Source organism: Erythrolamprus reginae, chromosome 4 (assembly GCF_031021105.1).
Source record: "Erythrolamprus reginae isolate rEryReg1 chromosome 4, rEryReg1.hap1, whole genome shotgun sequence".
Lineage (NCBI taxonomy): Eukaryota > Metazoa > Chordata > Lepidosauria > Squamata > Dipsadidae > Erythrolamprus > Erythrolamprus reginae.
Genome location: NC_091953.1, coordinates 103736812 through 103756642, shown reverse-complemented (window position 1 = coordinate 103756642; position 19831 = coordinate 103736812). Strand labels below are relative to the sequence as shown.

General features: G+C 42.2%; 2 protein-coding genes across 2 annotated transcripts in view; one reads left to right on the top strand and one right to left on the bottom strand.

Moving 5' to 3' along the window:
- LOC139166905 (uncharacterized) overlaps nucleotides 1-19831 on the bottom strand; it is a 984072-nt gene that overhangs the window by 181591 nt on the left and 782650 nt on the right. The gene's annotated exons all lie outside the window — the stretch shown is intronic.
- The window catches only part of TMEM255B (transmembrane protein 255B), a 51322-nt gene continuing 45449 nt past the window's right edge, over nucleotides 13959-19831 (top strand). Inside the window, exon 1 of the mRNA XM_070751118.1 lies at nucleotides 13959-14016. Coding sequence (XP_070607219.1) covers nucleotides 13959-14016 — 58 coding nt within the window. The remainder of the gene's footprint in view (nucleotides 14017-19831) is intronic.

Sequence of the window (19831 nt, the reverse complement as noted above, 5' to 3'; positions counted from 1 at the left end):
TTCTCTATTTTTATATACTGTATTTTCTTTAGATATATTACTACATGTCTATTCTCTTCTATATATATTGTGTATTGGACAAAATAAATTAATAAAATAAATATAAATAAATTGCACACACCTTGAAGTTGTCCTTGGATGATGTCAGAATAAAGGGAGAATTTTAACTTTATATTATAGTAGCTAATGGTGATATAAACATGTCCCATTTGCATTGTCAAAGTGTGAGTATGCTATGATGAAATGCAAGAGAAAATAGGCCCTATATTTCGCACAGAGTTTCATGTCAAAAGATAAATATGTAGTTTTAGCATTGGAGAGCACATAGCAATTTAGATTTGATTATAAGATATATAATTTTCCGTTCTCTGAATTTTGTGTGAAGACTATTGAATGAGTCCTCAGTAGTCGGAAATACTCAGATGGAATTTCATTTTACTGGTTTCAGAAGCTAATTGGAAAAATAATCAATACAGTCTTCAAGTTTCAAGTTTTACTGGATTTATATGCCGCCCCTCTCTGAAAACTCGGGGCGGCTAACAACAATCATAAACAATATACAATAATAATCCAATACTAAAAGCGAATTAAAACCCCTTAATATATAAAACCAAACATACATACAGACATACCATACATAAAATTGTAAAGGCCTAGGGGGAAAGGGAATCTCAATTCCCCCATGCCTGGCGGCAGAGGTGGGTTTTAAGTAGGTTACGAAAGGCAAGGAGGGTGGGGGCAATTCTAATCTCTGGGGGGAGTTGGTTCCAGAGGGCCGGGGCCACCACAGAGAAGGCTCTTCCCCTGGGTCCCGCCAAGCGGCATTGTTTAGTTGACGGGACCCGGAGAACCTAACTGGCCGCTGGGATTCGTGCGGCAGAAGGCGGTCCCTGGGGTAATCTGGTCCTGCTTGCTTGTAGGATTTTTTGTTTATATTCGGTATTAATGAAGAAGCAGGAGTGCTAAAGCAGTACCAGTGATGTCCAGTCAGCGAAGCAGCGGAAGTGATGTGCCGGTGCCTGGAGGCTGTTGGGGCCTGGATGGGTGTCAACAAACTCAAACTCAATCCAGACAAGACGGAGTGGCTGTGGGTCTTGCCTCCCAAGGACAATTCCATCTGTCCGTCCATTACCCTGGGGGGAGAAACATTGACCCCCTCAGAGAGGGTTCGCAACTTGGGCGTCCTCCTCGATCCACAGCTCACATTAGAGAAACATCTTTCAGCTGTGGCGAGGGGGGCGTTCGCCCAGGTTCGCTTGGTGCATCAGTTGCGACCCTATTTGGACCGGGAGTCACTGCTCACAGTCACTCATGCCCTCATCACCTCGAGGTTCGACTACTGTAACGCTCTCTACATGGGGCTACCTTTGAAAAGTGTTCGGAAACTTCAGATCGTGCAGAATGCAGCTGCGAGAGCAATCATGGGCTTTCCCAAATATGCCCATGTCACACCAACACTCCGCAGTCTGCATTGGTTGCCGATCAGTTTCCGGTCACAATTCAAAGTGTTGGTTATGACCTATAAAGCCCTTCATGGCACCGGACCAGATTATCTCAGGAACCGCCTTCTGCCGCACGAATCCCAGCGGCCAGTTAGGTCCCACAGAGTGGGTCTTCTCCGGGTCCCTGTTGTATCCTGAAATGGCTACCTTGTAACTCTGTAAATAGTTTGTTCCTCTTTCCAGCGCTGTCTGAGCCCAAGCAGGAAGTCGCTCCTGATTGGCTCAGACGCGGCCGGCTCTAGCTTTGGCGGGAACCGCAAATGTATAAAAGGAGCGGTTTCTCCAGGCAGAGTCAGTCGGTACTCGCTGAATTGTCACTTTGCCTTGCTGAGCTGTCACTTGTTCTCTGAGCTGAATAAAAGTACCGATTGCTCAAAACCCTGCCTCTGGGTCTACTTCACTGGCGACGAACGGACGGAAGAATCGCGTGCAAAAATGAACAAAGTCCAGATCGGCCAGGCTCCGGAACTCTTCAATCCCGAGAAAACGACCTGGGACGAATACATGACCACCTTCGAGATCTTCCTCGAGGCGGCGGGAATACAGGACGCCGAAGCCGATCGCAGACGGGCTATTTTCCTTAATTACTGCGGCGCAGAAATCCGTGGACTGGCCCAAACGCTCACCGAACCGGAGCAAGCAAGAACCGTAGCGTGGGACGTCCTACAGGAAAAGCTAGCGAGCCACTTCAAGCCGACAAAACCGGCCATGGTTTTTCGGCATCAATTTTCCATGATGGCTCAGAAGGAAACCGAGTCGATCAACCAGTTTACAACGCGGCTTCGAACGGTACTTGCCCAATGCAAGTTTAAAGACCCGGAAGCTCGCCTAACCGACACCTTGGTTTTCGGCATGAAAAACAGCACAGTGAGGAATAAACTCCTCACCGAAGAAGAGCCGACTCTACAAACCGTGATTAAACTGGCGCAAACTGCGGAAGCAGCCGACGCAGCGGCTAGAGAATTAAAAGAGCACGGAAGGCGAGAACTCATTGCCAAAATTGACTCCGCGTCTTCCAGCGCCGTGGAATCAGACGACCTCAACCAACCAACTCACAGCGGAGACAACTGCCTCCTGGTGCAAGACCAGCCAAGACACCTGAGAGCTACTCACCCAGCCCCCTGCGCGGGCTGCCGGGGAAATCACCAGCGCCATCGATGCCCTTTCCGAGACGCTACATGCCGCCGCTGCAACCGGAGAGGCCACATCGCCATCGCTTGCAGAGCAACAACACCGGAAGACACTTTCGCCACGCCACAATACCAGCGACCACAAAACCAGACCCCCCAATCGCGAGAAAGGAGACCGTTCCGCAACTCAGGTCAACGGAACTACCCAAACGCTAACCGCGACTACTATAGAGGTAACTCTCAATTTTCCGTGAATAACACGGCAACCAAAAAGGGGGCTAAAATTGTTATCTCATTGTTACTAAATAACCAGCCTTGCTCAATGGAGCTGGATACGGGCTCTAGATATACCATCATGCCCTGGGAAAAATTTAAACTGTATATGCCTAATGTGTCTAAGGCTGACCTAAATCAAACCTCTTTGGTAATCAGAGACTTCCAAGGGGGGGTAATCTCGGTCCTGGGAACAGCTAATGTACCTATCGCATTCAAGAATGTTAAATGTACCCTTCCAATGCTTATTGTAACGGGGGCCAAGCACTCTCTTCTGGGTTTAGCGTGGATGGAACCATTGGGGATCGAAATTTCGGGTGTGTGTAATGTAAACTGTGATATTATGCCTAACTTTGTGAAAGAGTTCCCTGAAGTGTTCAGCCCCACCTTGGGCTTGTATAAGGGGCCCCCTATATCATTCTCTATTGACCCCAAGGTCCCACCGATCAGACTAAAACCTCGCAGGGTCCCCCTTCCGCTTCTCCCCAAACTAGACATACAGCTGGATAAACTCATTAGCCAAGGTATCTTGGTCCCTGTGGAACAGGGGCCATGGGAAACTCCAATAGTTACACCTCTGAAGCCAGATGGTTCTTTAAGAGTTTGCGCTGATTACAAATCGACCCTGAACAAGGCACTCCAACACCACCCCTACCCCATCCCAGTTGTGCAGCAACTTCTACACTCCCTGGGGGAGGGGAAAAGGTTCGCAAAGATCGACCTGGCGCAAGCTTACCAGCAACTTCCGGTCGATGAACAAACAGCAAACGCTCAGACAATTGTAACGCACAGGGGGGCTTTCAAATGCACGAGGTTACAGTTTGGGGTAAGCATAGCCCCAGGAATTTTCCAGAGCATTATGGAACGCCTATTGTCAGGGGTAAATGGGGCCATTCCATACTTTGATGACATCTTAATTGCAGGGGAAAACCAGGAACAAGTAAACAAAAGAACAAGGGAAGTACTTAAGAGGTTGCAGGACAAAGGTTTAAGGATCAAGCCTGATAAATGTGTCTGGGGAACCAACAGTATAGAATTCCTAGGATATAAAATAGATAAGGAAGGTATCCACCCCACAACAGAGAAGCTGAGAGCAATTAGAGAAGCCCCAGAGCCACGAGATAAGAATGAGTTGCAGGCATTTTTAGGCCTCCTTAATTTTTATTCCGTTTTTTTAAAGCAGAAGGCAACAGTAGCAGAGCCTCTCCATCGTTTACTCCAGAAGGAAGCCCGCTGGACATGGGGGAAAACTGAACGTGAAGCTTTTTCTCAAATAAAGAATTTATTAACTTCTAAAAGCGTAGTAGTCCAATATAGTGCTTCACTACCCATTAGACTCACGTGCGACGCTTCGCCGTACGGCATAGGAGGAGTCCTAGCTCACGTTCTACCTAATAAGACAGAGGCCCCGATAGCATTTTTTTCAAGAACCATGACCAGCACAGAGAGGAATTATAGCCAGTTAGACAAGGAGGCTCTAGCATTAGTGGCAGGGGTAAAGAAGTTTCACAATTATATTTTTGGAAGAAGTTTTGAGCTAGTCACTGACCACAAGCCCCTACTAGGTCTGCTAGCCCCCAACAAGCCCACTCCACCTTTTATGTCTCCAAGACTAATCAGATGGGCTCTTTTCCTCTCAGGGTATCAGTATGAGCTCACCCACAAGGGGGGAAAGGAAATCAATCACGCAGACGGCCTCAGCAGGTGCCCCATAACAGACTTAGTGGAAGACCCTGTTCCTTCCACAGATGTGTTAATGATAGATCTCGAGGAAAACCCACTAACCACAGCAAAAGAGGTAGCTGCACACACGCAGCAAGATCAAATCCTTAAACAAGTGGTGAACTGTGTTCTTAAGGGATGGCAGAATGATGTTGTGAAACCTGAATTGTGTGATTTTAAAAACAAAAGACTTGAGTTATCGTATGTAAAGGGTTGTCTGTTGTGGGGAGATAGAGTGATTATCCCAAAAAATCTAAGGGAAAAGGTACTCAAAATGTTACATGTGGGTCATCCTGGGATTGTCAGGATGAAGAGCTTGGCAAGGGGGCATTTATGGTGGCCAGGGCTGGATGCTGATATTGAAAATTGGGTTTCAAAGTGTGACCCGTGCCAAGAGTCACGGCCTAGTCCCCCCAAAACAACTCCGGCTGAGTGGGAACAGCCTGCTGGTCCTTGGTCTAGAATCCACATTGATTTTGCTGGCCCAGTGGGGTCCCAGTATTTTTTAATAGCGGTTGATGCCTTCTCCAAATGGGTGGAAATAATAGCAATGAACAATATAACCACAAGTGCCACCATCAAGGTATTGAGTAGACTGTTTGCATCCCATGGTTGCCCAGATATCTTAGTGTCTGACAATGGGCCTCAGCTAACAGCCAGGCAATTCGAATTGTTCTTAGATGGCCTAGGGGTCAGGCATGCCCTCATCTCACCTTATTCGCCCTGGGCTAACGGATTGGCAGAACGTTACGTTCGGGTGGCAAAGGAGGCATTGCGCAGGTCAGGCCCTGGGGATGTGCAACAAAACTTGGACCAATTCTTACTAACCCAGCACATTACCCCTAACTCACACACACATGTAAGCCCTGCAGAGTTATTGATGGGAAGAAAGTTGAGGTCACCACTAGACAGGCTAAACCCAAGGTTCTGTATTAATAATAACCAAATGTGTGTAAAACCTGAAAGAGAAATGTATTTGGGACAAAATGTATATGTAAAAAGCTTTGATGGAAATGTAAACTGGTTGAAAGGAATTGTTGTTAAGCAAAATGCACCCAAGACTTATATTGTAAAACTGGAGGATGGTCGTTTGTGGAAACGACACATAGACCACATTCGAAAGCGAGCAGAAAATCAATTGCCACAAACCGCTGACATGGACTCTCCCCCTTCAACAAACTTTTGTACATTGCCCGAGCTAAGAAACACGCAAAGAGACTTATCGGGCCAGGGGGAACCATCCAGCGACGCCGAGCCATCCTCGTCCTCCGAAGCCTTCGTTGGGCCCGCCAGGCCAAGTCCGCCGCGCCGGGAGAACAGCGGCGAGCCATCCTCCACAGTCGATGGCGAAGGAGAAATTGAACTGCGCAGGTCAGCGCGAGCTCCTCGGAGGCCCCACCGATTGGACGACTTTGTCACATGGCTTTCTTGATGGATGTGTCCAACTATGAGGGGAGGGGTGTTGTATCCTGAAATGGCTACCTTGTAACTCTGTAAATAGTTTGTTCCTCTTTCCAGCGCTGTCTGAGCCCAAGCAGGAAGTTGCTCCTGATTGGCTCAGACGCGGCCGGCTCTAGCTTTGGCGGGAACCGCAAATGTATAAAAGGAGCGGTTTCTCCAGGCAGAGTCAGTCGGTACTCGCTGAATTGTCACTTTGCCTTGCTGAGCTGTCACTTGTTCTCTGAGCTGAATAAAAGTACCGATTGCTCAAAACCCTGCCTCTGGGTCTACTTCAGTCCCGTCAACGAAACAATGCCACTTGGCGGGACCCAGGAGAAGAGCCTTCTCTGTGGCGGCCCTGGCCCTCTGGAACCAACTCCCCCCAGAGATTAGAACTGCCCCTACCCTCCTTGCCTTTCGTAACCTACTCAAAACCCACCTCTGCCGCCAGGCATGGGGGAATTAAGACTTCTTCTCCCCCTAGGCTGATACAACTGTATGTATGGTATGTTTGTACGTATGCTGGTTTTATATATTAAGGAGTTTTAAGTTAGTTTTTAGTATTGGATTTTTACTGTATATTGTTCATGACTGTTGTTAGCCGCCCCGAGTTTTCGGAGAGGGGCGGCATATAAATCCAATAAATGAAATGAAATGAAATGAATGAAATGATTTCTCTGAATGTTGTGCATTCAAAACTCATTTTCTGAGTATCAAGAGTACAGTTTACATGCAGTGTTCTTTACACTGAATAAAAAATAAATAGCGGTTGTTTCTTATGACAGGTTTTCCTTCCTCCACATACATCTCTAGGTGAATTGGAATTAGACTTCATTGTGCCTGTCCGACTAAACCAGCCAGAAGCATCTATGGAAAATTAGTGCCATAGGAAAGGTCAAGCCAAATTGATCAGTGATGTAAAGAAAGGATGATGCTGGCCATCACTGACCACATTCAACAGCATCTGGATGAATCTAAAGATATCTGCAAAAAGAATTGAAGTAGGCAAAATAGGGTCTCTCCAGAAAATAGAAACAATAGGAAGCAAGGTCCACATTTTGGTTGCTTTTTTGTTGATAGAAGCAGCAGAAAACCTGTAATGCATTCACTTGTGACACACAATCAACTACACATCTTTTCCCCATAAAAGTGGCCAACAGTCTTTCTTTTACAAACAGCTCTATCAAAGTTCAAATATTTTTGTATACATGATTATTCAGTGGGAGAGTGATCTTCCAGAAGCAGTAGACCACAGCAGTGTATTTAAGGAGTGTTATAATGTGGAAGTGCCATTTTGCCATTATGTGTTGTGGTTAGCTCTGGCCCTGCTCCTGCCCCAAGGACTGTGGATGTGGGGGAGACATCCACATGCTGCAGGCGTGTTTTGCCCCCGGTGGAATCTGCTGATGAAGGCTCCTCTGACCAAGAAGACATGAGTGACAGGGAGGAGGAGAGTGGGGCAGACAGCTCAGAAGGAGATCAATTATCTAGCTCCTCCTTGGATTCAGAACAAGAGTTAATGATACAGCCACGCATGCGGAGAGCGATGCATATGCAACAACTGAGAGATTATTATCAAAAAAAATGAGGCCACCTGTGTTTGGGAGGGGCTGTGGTAATTAGTGAGGCTGCTATAAATAGCAGCCTGTGGGTTTGGCCATTGTGGAGGATTATCTGATCGTTGTGTTTCGTGACTGCTTTACTGACTTTGACTTTTTGTGTGTTGATCCCCCCGCTTTGAAACTAAACCAGAGCAAAGTGTGTTTCACTTTGTGAAAGAAGAAGGACTGTGAATTGCCTCACAGCTGCAAGCTAAGTATCACAAAACTGATAAGGGACTTGTACAAATTACCAGTTTGTTTGGAGACGAGTGCTCTTTGCTATACCAAAAGAGGGCTTGGTTTAAGTGAATTTTCATGATAAAGAACATTGTTTTTAATTTTCAAACGTGTGTGTGTCTGAAATTTGTACCTGTGAATTTTTGGGAGGATTCTACCAGAGAGCCCCACAGAACAGTATGGATAGATGCTTCTCTAGCCACCAGGTTGTGGTTTCTCCTGCAACTCCAGCCAAAATTGCCACCGAGGGCAGTGCTAAGTGATAGAGGAAAGAGGTATGCCTGAAACAGACTCAGCCAGCCAACAGATGTTTAACAGATGCCAGCTACTCGCTGTGGCATCACCAAAATTATGAATGAACCATTGTGGCTTATATACCAAGATTTGTATCTAAGAAAGAGGAAACACTGTACAGAACTGGAAAAGCTAAGTACACACTTATTTGTTCGTTTGTATATGGCCATATTGCATAAAATGCTTCTCGTGGTGATATACAATCAAAAGCAGAATAATCATGAAATAATAGTTTTCTGTGATTTCTCCCTGCTATCTTAAAGCTGTGACATGTTTTGTAAACTCCTGCAATTTGAGTTTTGCTTATCCAGTTGTAACAGAAAACAGAGCACAGTAAAATAAAATAAACTCTGCTGAAACTAATTTAGAAAGGAAATGATATTTTTCATCATTTGATCAATAACTTGGTTATCCCAGTAAGTTTTTATAATATGATGAAGACACTTTCTCCTTGGAAAAATATTTCTTATTACTTTTTGTTTTATAATGTAAGTAAAATGATAAAGTCTGATATTGAGTACCTGTTCTTCCAGAAGATGTATACTGTAGTGCAAATCTACATAGCATTATATAGTGTTATTCCAAAGAAAACCACCTGTTACATTTGATGGAATTTACAAGTAGATAAGAGAATATGTGTTACTGAAAGCTTCACTGAAACGCAAGGGTAACACATGTTGCCTGTTTCTATCAGTGAAAAAAAGGACTTAACATTATTCCAAGTTTGGACAGCACTGAAGGAAAGCCTCTGGAGATTTGTATTTTACTTACTTTTAATTACAAATATTCCAGTAGCTACTGTTAGAAGGTTAGCTGAAACATTCAACCCAAATTCTTTGCCTTGTGTAAGATCTCTAGAGAAAATCAGCTCTTTACTCTATGGATTGGAATGAATTTCAGATATACATACATTTGAATTTCAAATAAACAGTTTAGATGAAGGCATTACTCTGTTCCGTTGGAGGTAATTATATGTATGATCTGATCAGCCTCAACCACAACAAAACAAGAGGCTCTATGGAAGCCAAAAATGCCTTCTCGGAGCCTCTGCGTGAGCCAAAAATCAGCTGGCCGGCACACACATGCACATTGGAGCTGAGCTAGGGCAATGGCTCGTGTGCCAGCAGATATGACTCCACGTGCCACCTGTGGCACCCGTGCCAGAGGTTCACCATCACTGAACTAGGGCAAAACCACCCCTTTTCCTCTTCTCTAAAGTCGTCATTCCTGCAAGCATGAGATGCTCACAATGTGGGGGGGCAGCCAGTTTTAATATAGGTTAGTATGGGACAGTTTTTGTAAAGTGCTGTATAGGAAAAAAACTTTTGTTTTCCATCTTCCAACTTGGCCCTTCCAGCCTCATCTCTGTTCGGTCGGGCTCTCTGGTAGACTCCTCCCAAAAATTCACAGGTACAAATTTCAGACACACACGTTTGAAAATTCAAAACAATGTTCTTTATACCGAAAATGCAAATAAACGAAGCACTCTTTTTGTATAGCAAAGAACACTTGTCTCCAAACAAACTGGTAATTTGTACAAGTCCCTTATCAGTTCTGTGATACTTAGCTTGCAGCTGTGAGGCAATTCACAGTCCTTCTTCTTCCACAAAGTGAAACACACTTTGCTCTGGTTTAGTTTCAAAGCGGGGGAAAATCAGCACACAAAAAGTCAAAGTCAGTAAAGCAGTCACGAAACACAACGATCAGATAATCCTCCACAATGGCCAAACCCACAGGCTGCTATTTATAGCAGCCTCACTAATTACCACAGCCCCACTCAACCACAGGTGGCCTCATTTTCTTTGATAATAATCTCTCAGTTGTTGTTGCCTATGCATCGCTCTCCGCATGCGTGGCTGTATCATTAACTCTTGTTCTGAATCCAAGGAGGAGCTAGATAATTGATCTCCTTCTGAGCTGTCTGCCACACTCTCCTCCTCCCTGTCACTCATGTCTTCTTGGTCAGAGAAGCCTTCATCAGCAGATTCCACTGGGGGCAAAACAGGCCTGCAGCATGTGGATGTCTCCCCCACACCCACAGTCCTTGGGGCAGGAGCTGGGCCAGAGCTAACCACAACAATCTCCTTGAGTAGCCTGGCTTGATTATGACTAGGGCACTCTTCAGTCTTTGATTACAGGCATCACTTGTCTATTCATCTCTAGATTGAGATCTCAGAAATGGCTTGGGAGATAAAATTGCGACTGAACAAATTGTACAGAAAAGGCAAGTTTTTTAACAATAAGATTAAGATACATGCTACTAAAATACCAAGGAGAAATGAAAGGGCAGGAGTAATTCAATTTTTAAGTTATTGGTAGACAACCATGGCAGAATGTCTTTATTTAACCTGCAAAGTGAAAAAGAAAAGAAAGGCCTTATAAATCTCCATGATATGACTGATAAATGTAATGGCTCTAATTTTTTTTATAGAGTTGTCTATTGCTCTACTCAGTTCAATTTTAAGTGGGGATGCTAAGAAAGATGGGCAAGAGTCACCTTTGTCATTTTAGTGGTATTCAAAGTCTGTTTTGGCCTCATTCTATGTATGTCATGCCATATACCTTCTCAAATGTATATCGACCTTATTCTGAATCAAACCCATCCTGGCTGGAATTTTCTATTTTTTTAATCTGATGGACAAACTAGGAATTGTTCTCTGGATCTTCTGCATCCAAAGCATGTTCTATATCACTGAGCCATGGCAGTTTACTTTATTTCATCTACACATGTCTGAACATAATTATAGAATAGAATGGAATAGAGTAGAGTAGAGTAGAACAGAACAGAACAGAATTCTTTATTGGCCAAGTGTTATTGAACATACAAGAAATTTGTCTTTGGTGCATAAGCTCTCAATGTACACAAATATACATTTGTCAAACATCATAAGGTACAACACTTAATGATTGTCATAGGGGTCAAATAAGCAACGAGGAAACCATCAATATTAATAAAAATCTTAAGGATACAAGCAACAAGTTACAGTCATACAGTCATCAGTGGGAGGAATGGGTGATAGGAATGATGAGAAAAAACTACTAGTAATAGTAGTGCAGGCTTAGTAAATAGTTTGACAGTGTTGAGGGAATTATTTGTTTAGCAGAGTGATGGTGTTCGGGGTGGGTGGGGAATGTTGTTGTGTCTAGTTGTCTTGGTGTGCAGTGCAGTGCTCAGTAGTGACGTTTTGAGGGTAGGAGTTGAAACAATTTATGTCCAGGATGTGGGGAGTGAGTAAATATTTTCACAGCCCTCTTTTTGACTCATACAGGTCCTCAATGGAAGGCAGGTTGGCAGCAATTGTTTTTTCTGCAATTCTGATTATCTTTTGAAGTCTGGGTCTGGGTTGCAGAACCAAACCAGACAGCTATAGAGGTGCAGATGCTATACATAACATGGCAAATTAATTAATGGGAACTTAATACAAAGCTATCTTATCTCCTTTCCTCTTTATTGGTGTCTTATGAGTGGCCACCTTTTATTCTGCTATTGATTTTAGCAGAATAGAAAATGACTAATGAGCTTCTCTCGCACATGGGCCAGTTATCTGTTTGGATGTGAAAGTATTATATACATATAATACTTTTATATCTAAATAGGTAAACTGGCCCACCAAGGCTGTGCAGCAGTTCATTATCCTAAAGGAGCTCCAGAGGATGTCAGTGGGCAAATATAACATCTGTGTGAAATATCTCAGAATAGCTGTATCCCATGTGCTCTGAAAGATCTTTTGGGAATTGAATCCTGGGGACTATGTAACCTAAATATTAAGTAGATTGTCACAGGAAGTAATGGACTTTCCTTTGCTGGAGATATGATGCTTAGCTGGCCATTTATTGTGGATGCTATATGTTGTGGTTAGCTCTGGCCCAGCTCCTGCCCCAAGGACTGTGGATGTGGGGGAGACATCCACATGCTGCAGGCCTGTTTTGCCCCCGGTGGAATCTGCTGATGAAGGCTCCTCTGACCAAGAAGACATGAGTGACAGGGAGGAGGAGAGTGGGGCAGACAGCTCAGAAGATCAATTATCTAGCTCCTCCTTGGACTCAGAACAAGAGTTAATGATACAGCCACGCATGAGGAGAGCGATGCATAGGCAACAACAACTGAGAGATTATTATCAAAGAAAATGAGGCCACCTGTGTTTGGGTGGGGCTGTGGTAGTTAGTGAGGCTGCTATAAATAAATTGTGGAGGATTATCTGATCATTGTATTTCGTGACTGCTTTACTGACTTTGACTTTTTGTGTGCTGATTTTTCCCTGCTTTGAAACTAAACCTGAGCAAAGTGTGTTTCACTTTGTGAAAGAAGAAGGACTGTGAATTGCCTCACAGCTGCAAGCTAAGTATCACAGAACTGATAAGGGACTTGTACAAATTACCAGTTTGGTTGGAGACGAGTGCTCTTTGCTATACCAAAAGAGGGCTTGGTAAACGTGAATTTTCATTATAAAGAACATTGTTTTGAATTTTCAAACGTGTGTGTCTGAAATTTGTACCTGTGAATTTTTGGGAGGATTCTACCAGAGAGCCCGACAGAACACTATAGAAGCAGAATATTGCTCTAGCAAGAGGGTTGGATTAGTTCAACTTTAAGAACCCTTGAAATGGATTTTTTAATTATAAATACTGTATATTGATGCATGGATTCAATGCTCAAGTGAACTGATTTGGAATACCAGTAGTTTACATGCAATCAAATTGGATCTGTACTTATTGACTCTATAATCAAAAGCTCACTATCGGTCACTGGTGATTAATATAGCATGTATTTACATTTATTTATTTTTATTTATTTATTTGATTTTTATGCCGCCCTTCTCCTTAGACTCAGGGCTTACAACATGTTAGCAATAGCACTTTTTAACAGAGCCAGCATATTTTCCCCACAATCTGGGTCCTCATTTGTCTCCATTCTTCTTTTCTTTCATAGCAAACTTTAATCTGCTTCATTTGTGCTGCATGATTTGGTTTTTATTAACAGAAGACTAATTATTTCTGTATTGCTGTAAGATAAATATTTCTCGACTTCAGCAACTTTTAGATGCGTGGATTTCAGCTTCTCCCCAGTCACCTGCCTAGTGAATTCTGGGAGTTGAAGTCCACATATCTTAAAATTGCTCAGTTAGAGAAACATTAGCATAAAATATCATATTGGATTTTGCTAAAAAAGTTTTTTGAGGAGAATAGAAAGCTAGGATGACTTCATCTGTGCTTACTTTCTCATTACCTCATTTGTGTGCGTATGCGCATGTACTATCTATCTATCTATCTATCTATCTATCTATCTATCTATCTATCTATCTATCTATCTATCTATCTATCTATCTATCTATCTATCCAGAGAGAGGGGGAGAGAAGGAGGGAGGGAGGGAGAGAGAGATGTATCCTTTCAGAGAAGTTTGGATATTGAAATGAAGTTACACTGTTAGTAAAGGTATTTTCTGAAACCGGGACTGCTACCTGCCTGTCTGTTTTGTCTGGCTTTAAAGTGTTAAGGGGGAAAAAAAAGGAGCTGCCTGAGTTGAGGGCAGATGCTCCTCTTTCTGCTGCCCGACGCTGGAGCGGAGCCCGTGCTCCCAAGAGGTCCCGGGTCGCCCCCGGTCACCTCGAAAGGCCACCTTCGCTCCTCCCTCGGGCTCCGGCAGCGCCTTCTCCGTCCTGCCTCCCGCGACTCCCGCCATCCCTTCGCAGGACCGTTCGGCCGATGCCCGAGGACGGGCTCTGCATCCTGTCAGCCGGGTCCCGCCGTCGCTGAACGGATGCAGCCTTCCGTCGCCCCTGCCTCCACCGAGCCTTTAACCATGTTGGACCCCGCAGGTAAGTGCAGACTCCGGCCGAGCCCGTGGGGGGGGGGGGGGGCGTTTCCTCGCGGGTTGGAAGTTTCCGGGCTGCCCTCCCTCCTCAGGCTGAGGGGGGTCAAAAACCCCGTTGTTTTGGGCGGCACCAACGGTTTAAGGGGCGAGGGGGCGCCAGCGAATTCACACGACAACAAGATACGTGTTCAGAAGGTGAGCGACATGTGGGACCCGAATTCACTTTAACAATAATAATAACAATAACAACAACAACAACAACAGAGTTGGAAGGGACCTTGGAGGTCTTCTAGTCCAACCCCCTGCTTAGGCAGGAAACCCTACCCTACTTCAAACAGATCCAAAATCTTCTTTAAAATGCTTCCAGTGTTGGGGTGCATTCACAACTTCTGGAGGCAAGCTGTTCCATTGTTCTAACACAATCTGAGGGGCACAATCTGAGGTTAGTTGGGGGAAAGATGAGTAGCAAATGAGAAAATATTATTTGACTGAAAGAGTAGTAGATGCTTGGAAACAACTTCCAGTAGACGTGGTTGTAAATCCACAGTAACTGAATCCTATATCACATATATTGTATCTACTATTCTTCTATTCTATTCTTCTTCTACTACTCTCATAATATCCTTCTATTCTCTAATTGATATATTCTATTCCTAAATTTTCACTTCTATTCTTTCTCTAATATATTTTACTCGAGTATAACCTCTATAACCTTCGTTGTGTATTATTGTGCATTGGACAAAATGAATGAATGAATGAATGAATGAATGCCTGGAATAAACATATATCCATCCTAAGATAAAATACAGGAAATAGTACAAGGGCAGACTAGATGGACCATGAGGTCTTTTTCTGTCGTCAGTCTTCTATGTTTCTTCCTTCCTTCCTTCCTTCCTTCCTTCCTTCCTTCCTTCCTTCCTTCCTTCCTTTATAATAAACAAACAAACAAACAAACAAACAAAGTTGGAACAGGTGGTCTCCTACTTCAGACAGATGGCTATCCAACATCTTCTTAAAAACTTCCAGTGCTGGAGCATTCACAACTTCTGGAGGCAAGCTGTTCCACTGATCAATTGTTCTAACTGTCAGGAAATTTCTCCTTAGTTCTAAGTTACTTCTCTCCTTGCTTAGTTTCCACCTATTGCTTCTTGTTCTACCCTCAGGTGCTTTGGAGAATAGGTTGACTCCTTCTTCTTTGTATTCCAAAATACATTGGAAATTGTATTTTAACTTGCATTTGCAGGCAGACTATTACCAATAGTAAGGATCCACTTTTAAGTTCCTTTCATTTTCCAGTAAACGGTTTTTATAAAAGGAGGGGTCAGAAATCCCCCCCCCATTAATGTCATACACTCTCCAAAACATGGTTTTAATATTGCTTCCATCTTAATCATTTCAGTATGGTTTCTTAACTTTTGGAGTTGTTCTAATTGATCAGAGTTTGAGAAGTGTTGCTTATGTTCTCTCCTGCCAAATATACGCATCTTCCTTCTACTCAAAGATCATGACACCAGACTGTTAAGTTCTGTGATAAAAAGCCAGCACTGTACATAAACCTCATCCTAAATTATGTACATGAAGAAAAAATGTATCATCAAGAGAACATTCCTTGTGGTCCTCCTGCAGTTTCGGAGGTCAGCTGCTTTAGACAGTTAAAGAAATATAAGTATGTTCTAAAAGTGTCTAGACATTGTGAAGAAACATTCACAATCAGTATGTTGTATAATAAATTTGGGAAAGCTAGCTATTAGGACAACGTTCAAGCTAAGGTCTTCAATACTTAGGGATTTTGCTTCTTCTTTCATTAGTTCTTTATTGAATATTGTGAAATGGTTAAACGTCTGATTATTTCAGAAAAAAAATTCTGATCAGGTTTGAAAAACTTTAAGATTTCAGGCAACTTTTACAATAAAAGCATAGTTCATATTTTTTACTCACAATGACTGTCTGTCTATCTGTCTGTCTGTCTATCAATTGATCATCCATCTATTATTTATTTATCTGTCTATCTATGAATCTTTCTGTCTGTTTATTTCATCTCTCAGTTATGGAGTAGCTCATGGATCACAGCTAAGACTGGCCATTCATTATCAGAAAAAGAATTCATTGGAAGAGCACACACACACACATTGTAACATCTAACAGTCTTCCACATTTTTGCTGGAAGAGAGATAGCCTCTTGCTGCTGGAAATGAAAGCCAAGTTGCATCTGAGCTGTGTCTACACAATATTTTCCATCTTGTGAATTCACTCACAACATTGAGTACAAAGCACAGGAAGGCAGCACATTCTTATCTAGACAGAGTTTTCTCTTTTTCTTTATTTTTCTTTCAACATACAATAAAACATGAGCAATAAAAACACAGAATCAATGCTTAAAATAATAATTAATAATATTTCTTAGATATGTTAAACATTCAGAGAGAGAAAAAAGCGCTAATAATACTTTCAATATGTACTTTTTATCCTCTTCTTTGCTAAGTTAATTAAAATTAACCACACATGAGATACATTTCATCTACAAACAACAATATTATAAAGTTTAGTCCCTTATATTCCCCTTTTCTATTTATAATTAAACATAAACATCTTAACATCTTAACTCAATATCTAATTTAATCCTTTCATCTCTGTGTTAAATCCTTATCCAATGCTGCCACCAGTCCTTATTTCGTCAACTGGGTCCTTAATAGATTAAAATTAAATCATCAGTATTTTTAGTTTCCAACTATTCATAAAACTTTCCCCAAATCTTATAGTAATCACAGTCCTCTTTATCTTTAAGTTTTAATGTAAGCCTATTCATTTCAGCACAATCTAAAATCTTACATAATATTTCTCTTTCGTCTGGAATTTTATTCAACTAACTTCCAATTCTGTGCATATGCTATTGTGGTTGCTGTAATCAAATATGTTTCTTCTTTATTAAAATTTTCTGGTAAAATACCTAATAAGAATATTTCTGATTTAAATTCAAATTCTAGACAGAGTTTAGACACAAAAAAAATCACAAAATTAAGTATTTTAGCATGATGTAACCCAAAAATATTTGAATCTTATGCAGAATGCATCTTTGCTGTTTGTTTACAATTATCTCACAACGTATAAAAAGTGCATTTCTAGCAGGAAAAGCACTAGGCAGTTCATAATTATTTACTTTCTAGAAAGAAAACATCAGCTAGTTAACTTTAAAACCCATTTGTAAGGAGTAAAGTAAATCACTTGTTAAATTAACAACACATTTGTTAAATGAATCTAACTCCTCCATTGACTTTGCTTGACTGAAGGTTGCAAAAGGTGGCCACATGACCCCAGGATACTGCAACCATTGTAAATATGGATGTTGCAATAGTGTGTGAAAAATAATCATAAGCAGAGATGTAATACTCCCGGTTAGCTCATGTCTGTTGGTCGTCAGAGAGCCGGTCACAATGGGAGGGCGAGGCTCTGCCACCTGCCTGGATGCTGCCATTTGGGTTCTTTTACCCTCTGCACATGCGCAAAGCATTCTGTGCATGCGCAGAGGATAAAAGAACCCAAATTGTGGTGTCCGGACTAGTGGATGGAGCTTCAAGCTCCCTTTGCAATTGACTCGGAGAGGGTTTGCAACTTGGGCGTCCTCCTCGATCCACAGCTCACATTAGAGAACCATCTTTCAGCTGTGGCAAGGGGGGCATTTGCCCAGGTTCGCCTGGTGCACCAGTTGCGGCCCTATCTGGACCGGGACTCACTGCTCACAGTCACTCATGCCCTCATCACCTCGAGGTTCGACTACTGTAATGCTCTCTACATGGGGCTACCTTTGAAAAATGTTTGGAAACTACAGATCGTGCAGAATGCAGCTGCGAGAGCAATCATGGGCTTCCCAAGGTATGCCCATGTTACACCAACAGTCCGCAGTCTGCATTGGTTGCCGATTAATTTCCAGTCACAATTCAAAGTATTGGTTATAACCTATAAAGCCCTTCATGGCATCGGACCAGAATATCTCTGGGACCGCCTTCTGCCGCACGAATCCCACGACCAGTTAGGTCCCACAAAGTTGGCCTTCTCCGGATCCCATCGACTAAACAATGTCGTTTGGCGGGACCCAGGAGAAGAGCCTTCTCGGTGGCGGCCCCAACCCTCTGGAACCAGCTCCCCCCAGATATCAGAGTTGCCCCCACCCTCCTTGCCTTTCGCAAGCTCCTTAAAACCCACCTCTGTCGTCAGGCATGGGGGAATTGAAATTTTCCATTCCCCCTAGGCTTATAGAATTTATACATGGTATGCTTGTATGTATGATTGGTTCTTTAAATTGGGGTTTCTTAGATTATTTTTAATATTAGATTTGTTTACATTGTCTTTTTTATTGTTGTTAGCCACCCCGAGTCTTCGGAGAGGGGTGGCATACAAATCTAATAAAGAAAGAAAGAAAGAAAGAAAGAAAGAAAGAAAGAAAGAAAGAAAGAAAGACTCTCTGATGACTGACAGCCACGAGCGAACTGGAAGCATTTCACCCTGGTCATAAGTTACTTTTTTCAGTGCAGTGGTCACTAAATGAATTGTTGTATTTCAAGGACTACCCGTAATCTCACAATACAATCGGGGTAATGTAGTTGACATTTTTTCCTCAATGATAATGCTATTGCTTTTTAGAAAAAATAAGATTAGTAAAAACGAATAAAAAATGTACTTCAAATTAAACCTTTTAATTCAATTTTACTTATTCATGTTTGATTCTTGGAAACCTAATGATTCCTTAACCACCTCACCAAACTAGCTCTTTGTGGCTTTTCAAATATTCATTATAGCTAATATAATGTATCTTTGCAAGCTAAAGTGTCTCAATTACTTTATTGTGGAGTGGTTACTGAATTAACACTATCTATTACAAAAACAAAAAAACCCCTTTAACATAAAATACTTTTTCTGTGAAAACCATTTGTCTTTATTCATTAAAAATATAGATGATATTTGAACCTTGTTATTTTAAACCATTATTCAAACGTTTATTAGTCGAACAATGGATCCCAAAGTAATATAATACATAATATGTCTGAACTGGCATGTAAAATCTTGCTGCTGGTCTATCTCTATAGCAGTCTTTGGAACTGCAACACTTAGAATGTAAGCCCAGAATAACAAAGAGAAATAAAAATAACTGAATTTTGTGGTACTTTAAGCTTAGCTCAAGCTCACTTTGGAAAAGTTGCGGTGTTGAGCAAAGAATGTTTGGGTTGTTTTGTTGCGATCTTTATCACTGAGTTTTAATGTGATTTAATTACTTTTTAATTATGCTTGAATTTGGTGTGGAGGTCTGTATTTTGTCTTGTTTCTGCCTCATTGAGTGCTTTCTGTTGGTTCAAATCAAGATATAAAGGGCAGCATTCCGAGATCTAAATTCAATAGGAGCCCTTGTTTGAAGATGTGTTTCTAGCAGAGTGCAAAAAGAATGATGCGTAATTAAAAAGCACACCATCCCATTAACACAGGAGTTCAAAATGTAGTTGTCTTGGATGCGTAGTATGATGTCACTAAATGTTAGCAGACATTCATTGCACTTCATTGCAGTCTAGTATAAGCTAGATTGAACAAGAAATATGAGGATAGAAAATTCTCACTCTGTTTAAGCTACCTCTTGAGTAGGAGGAAAAAATATGGCAGAAAGTTCTTTTGTCTCTTATACATGGAGACTCATTGAAATAGCAATTAGCCAGATAAGGTGTTGTGGTTGGCTCTGGCCCAGCTCCTGCCCCAGGGAATGTGGAGGTGGATGCAGGGGAAACTTCAATATGTCATAGGCCTGTGTTATTGCCGACAGAGTCAGTTCAGAGTTT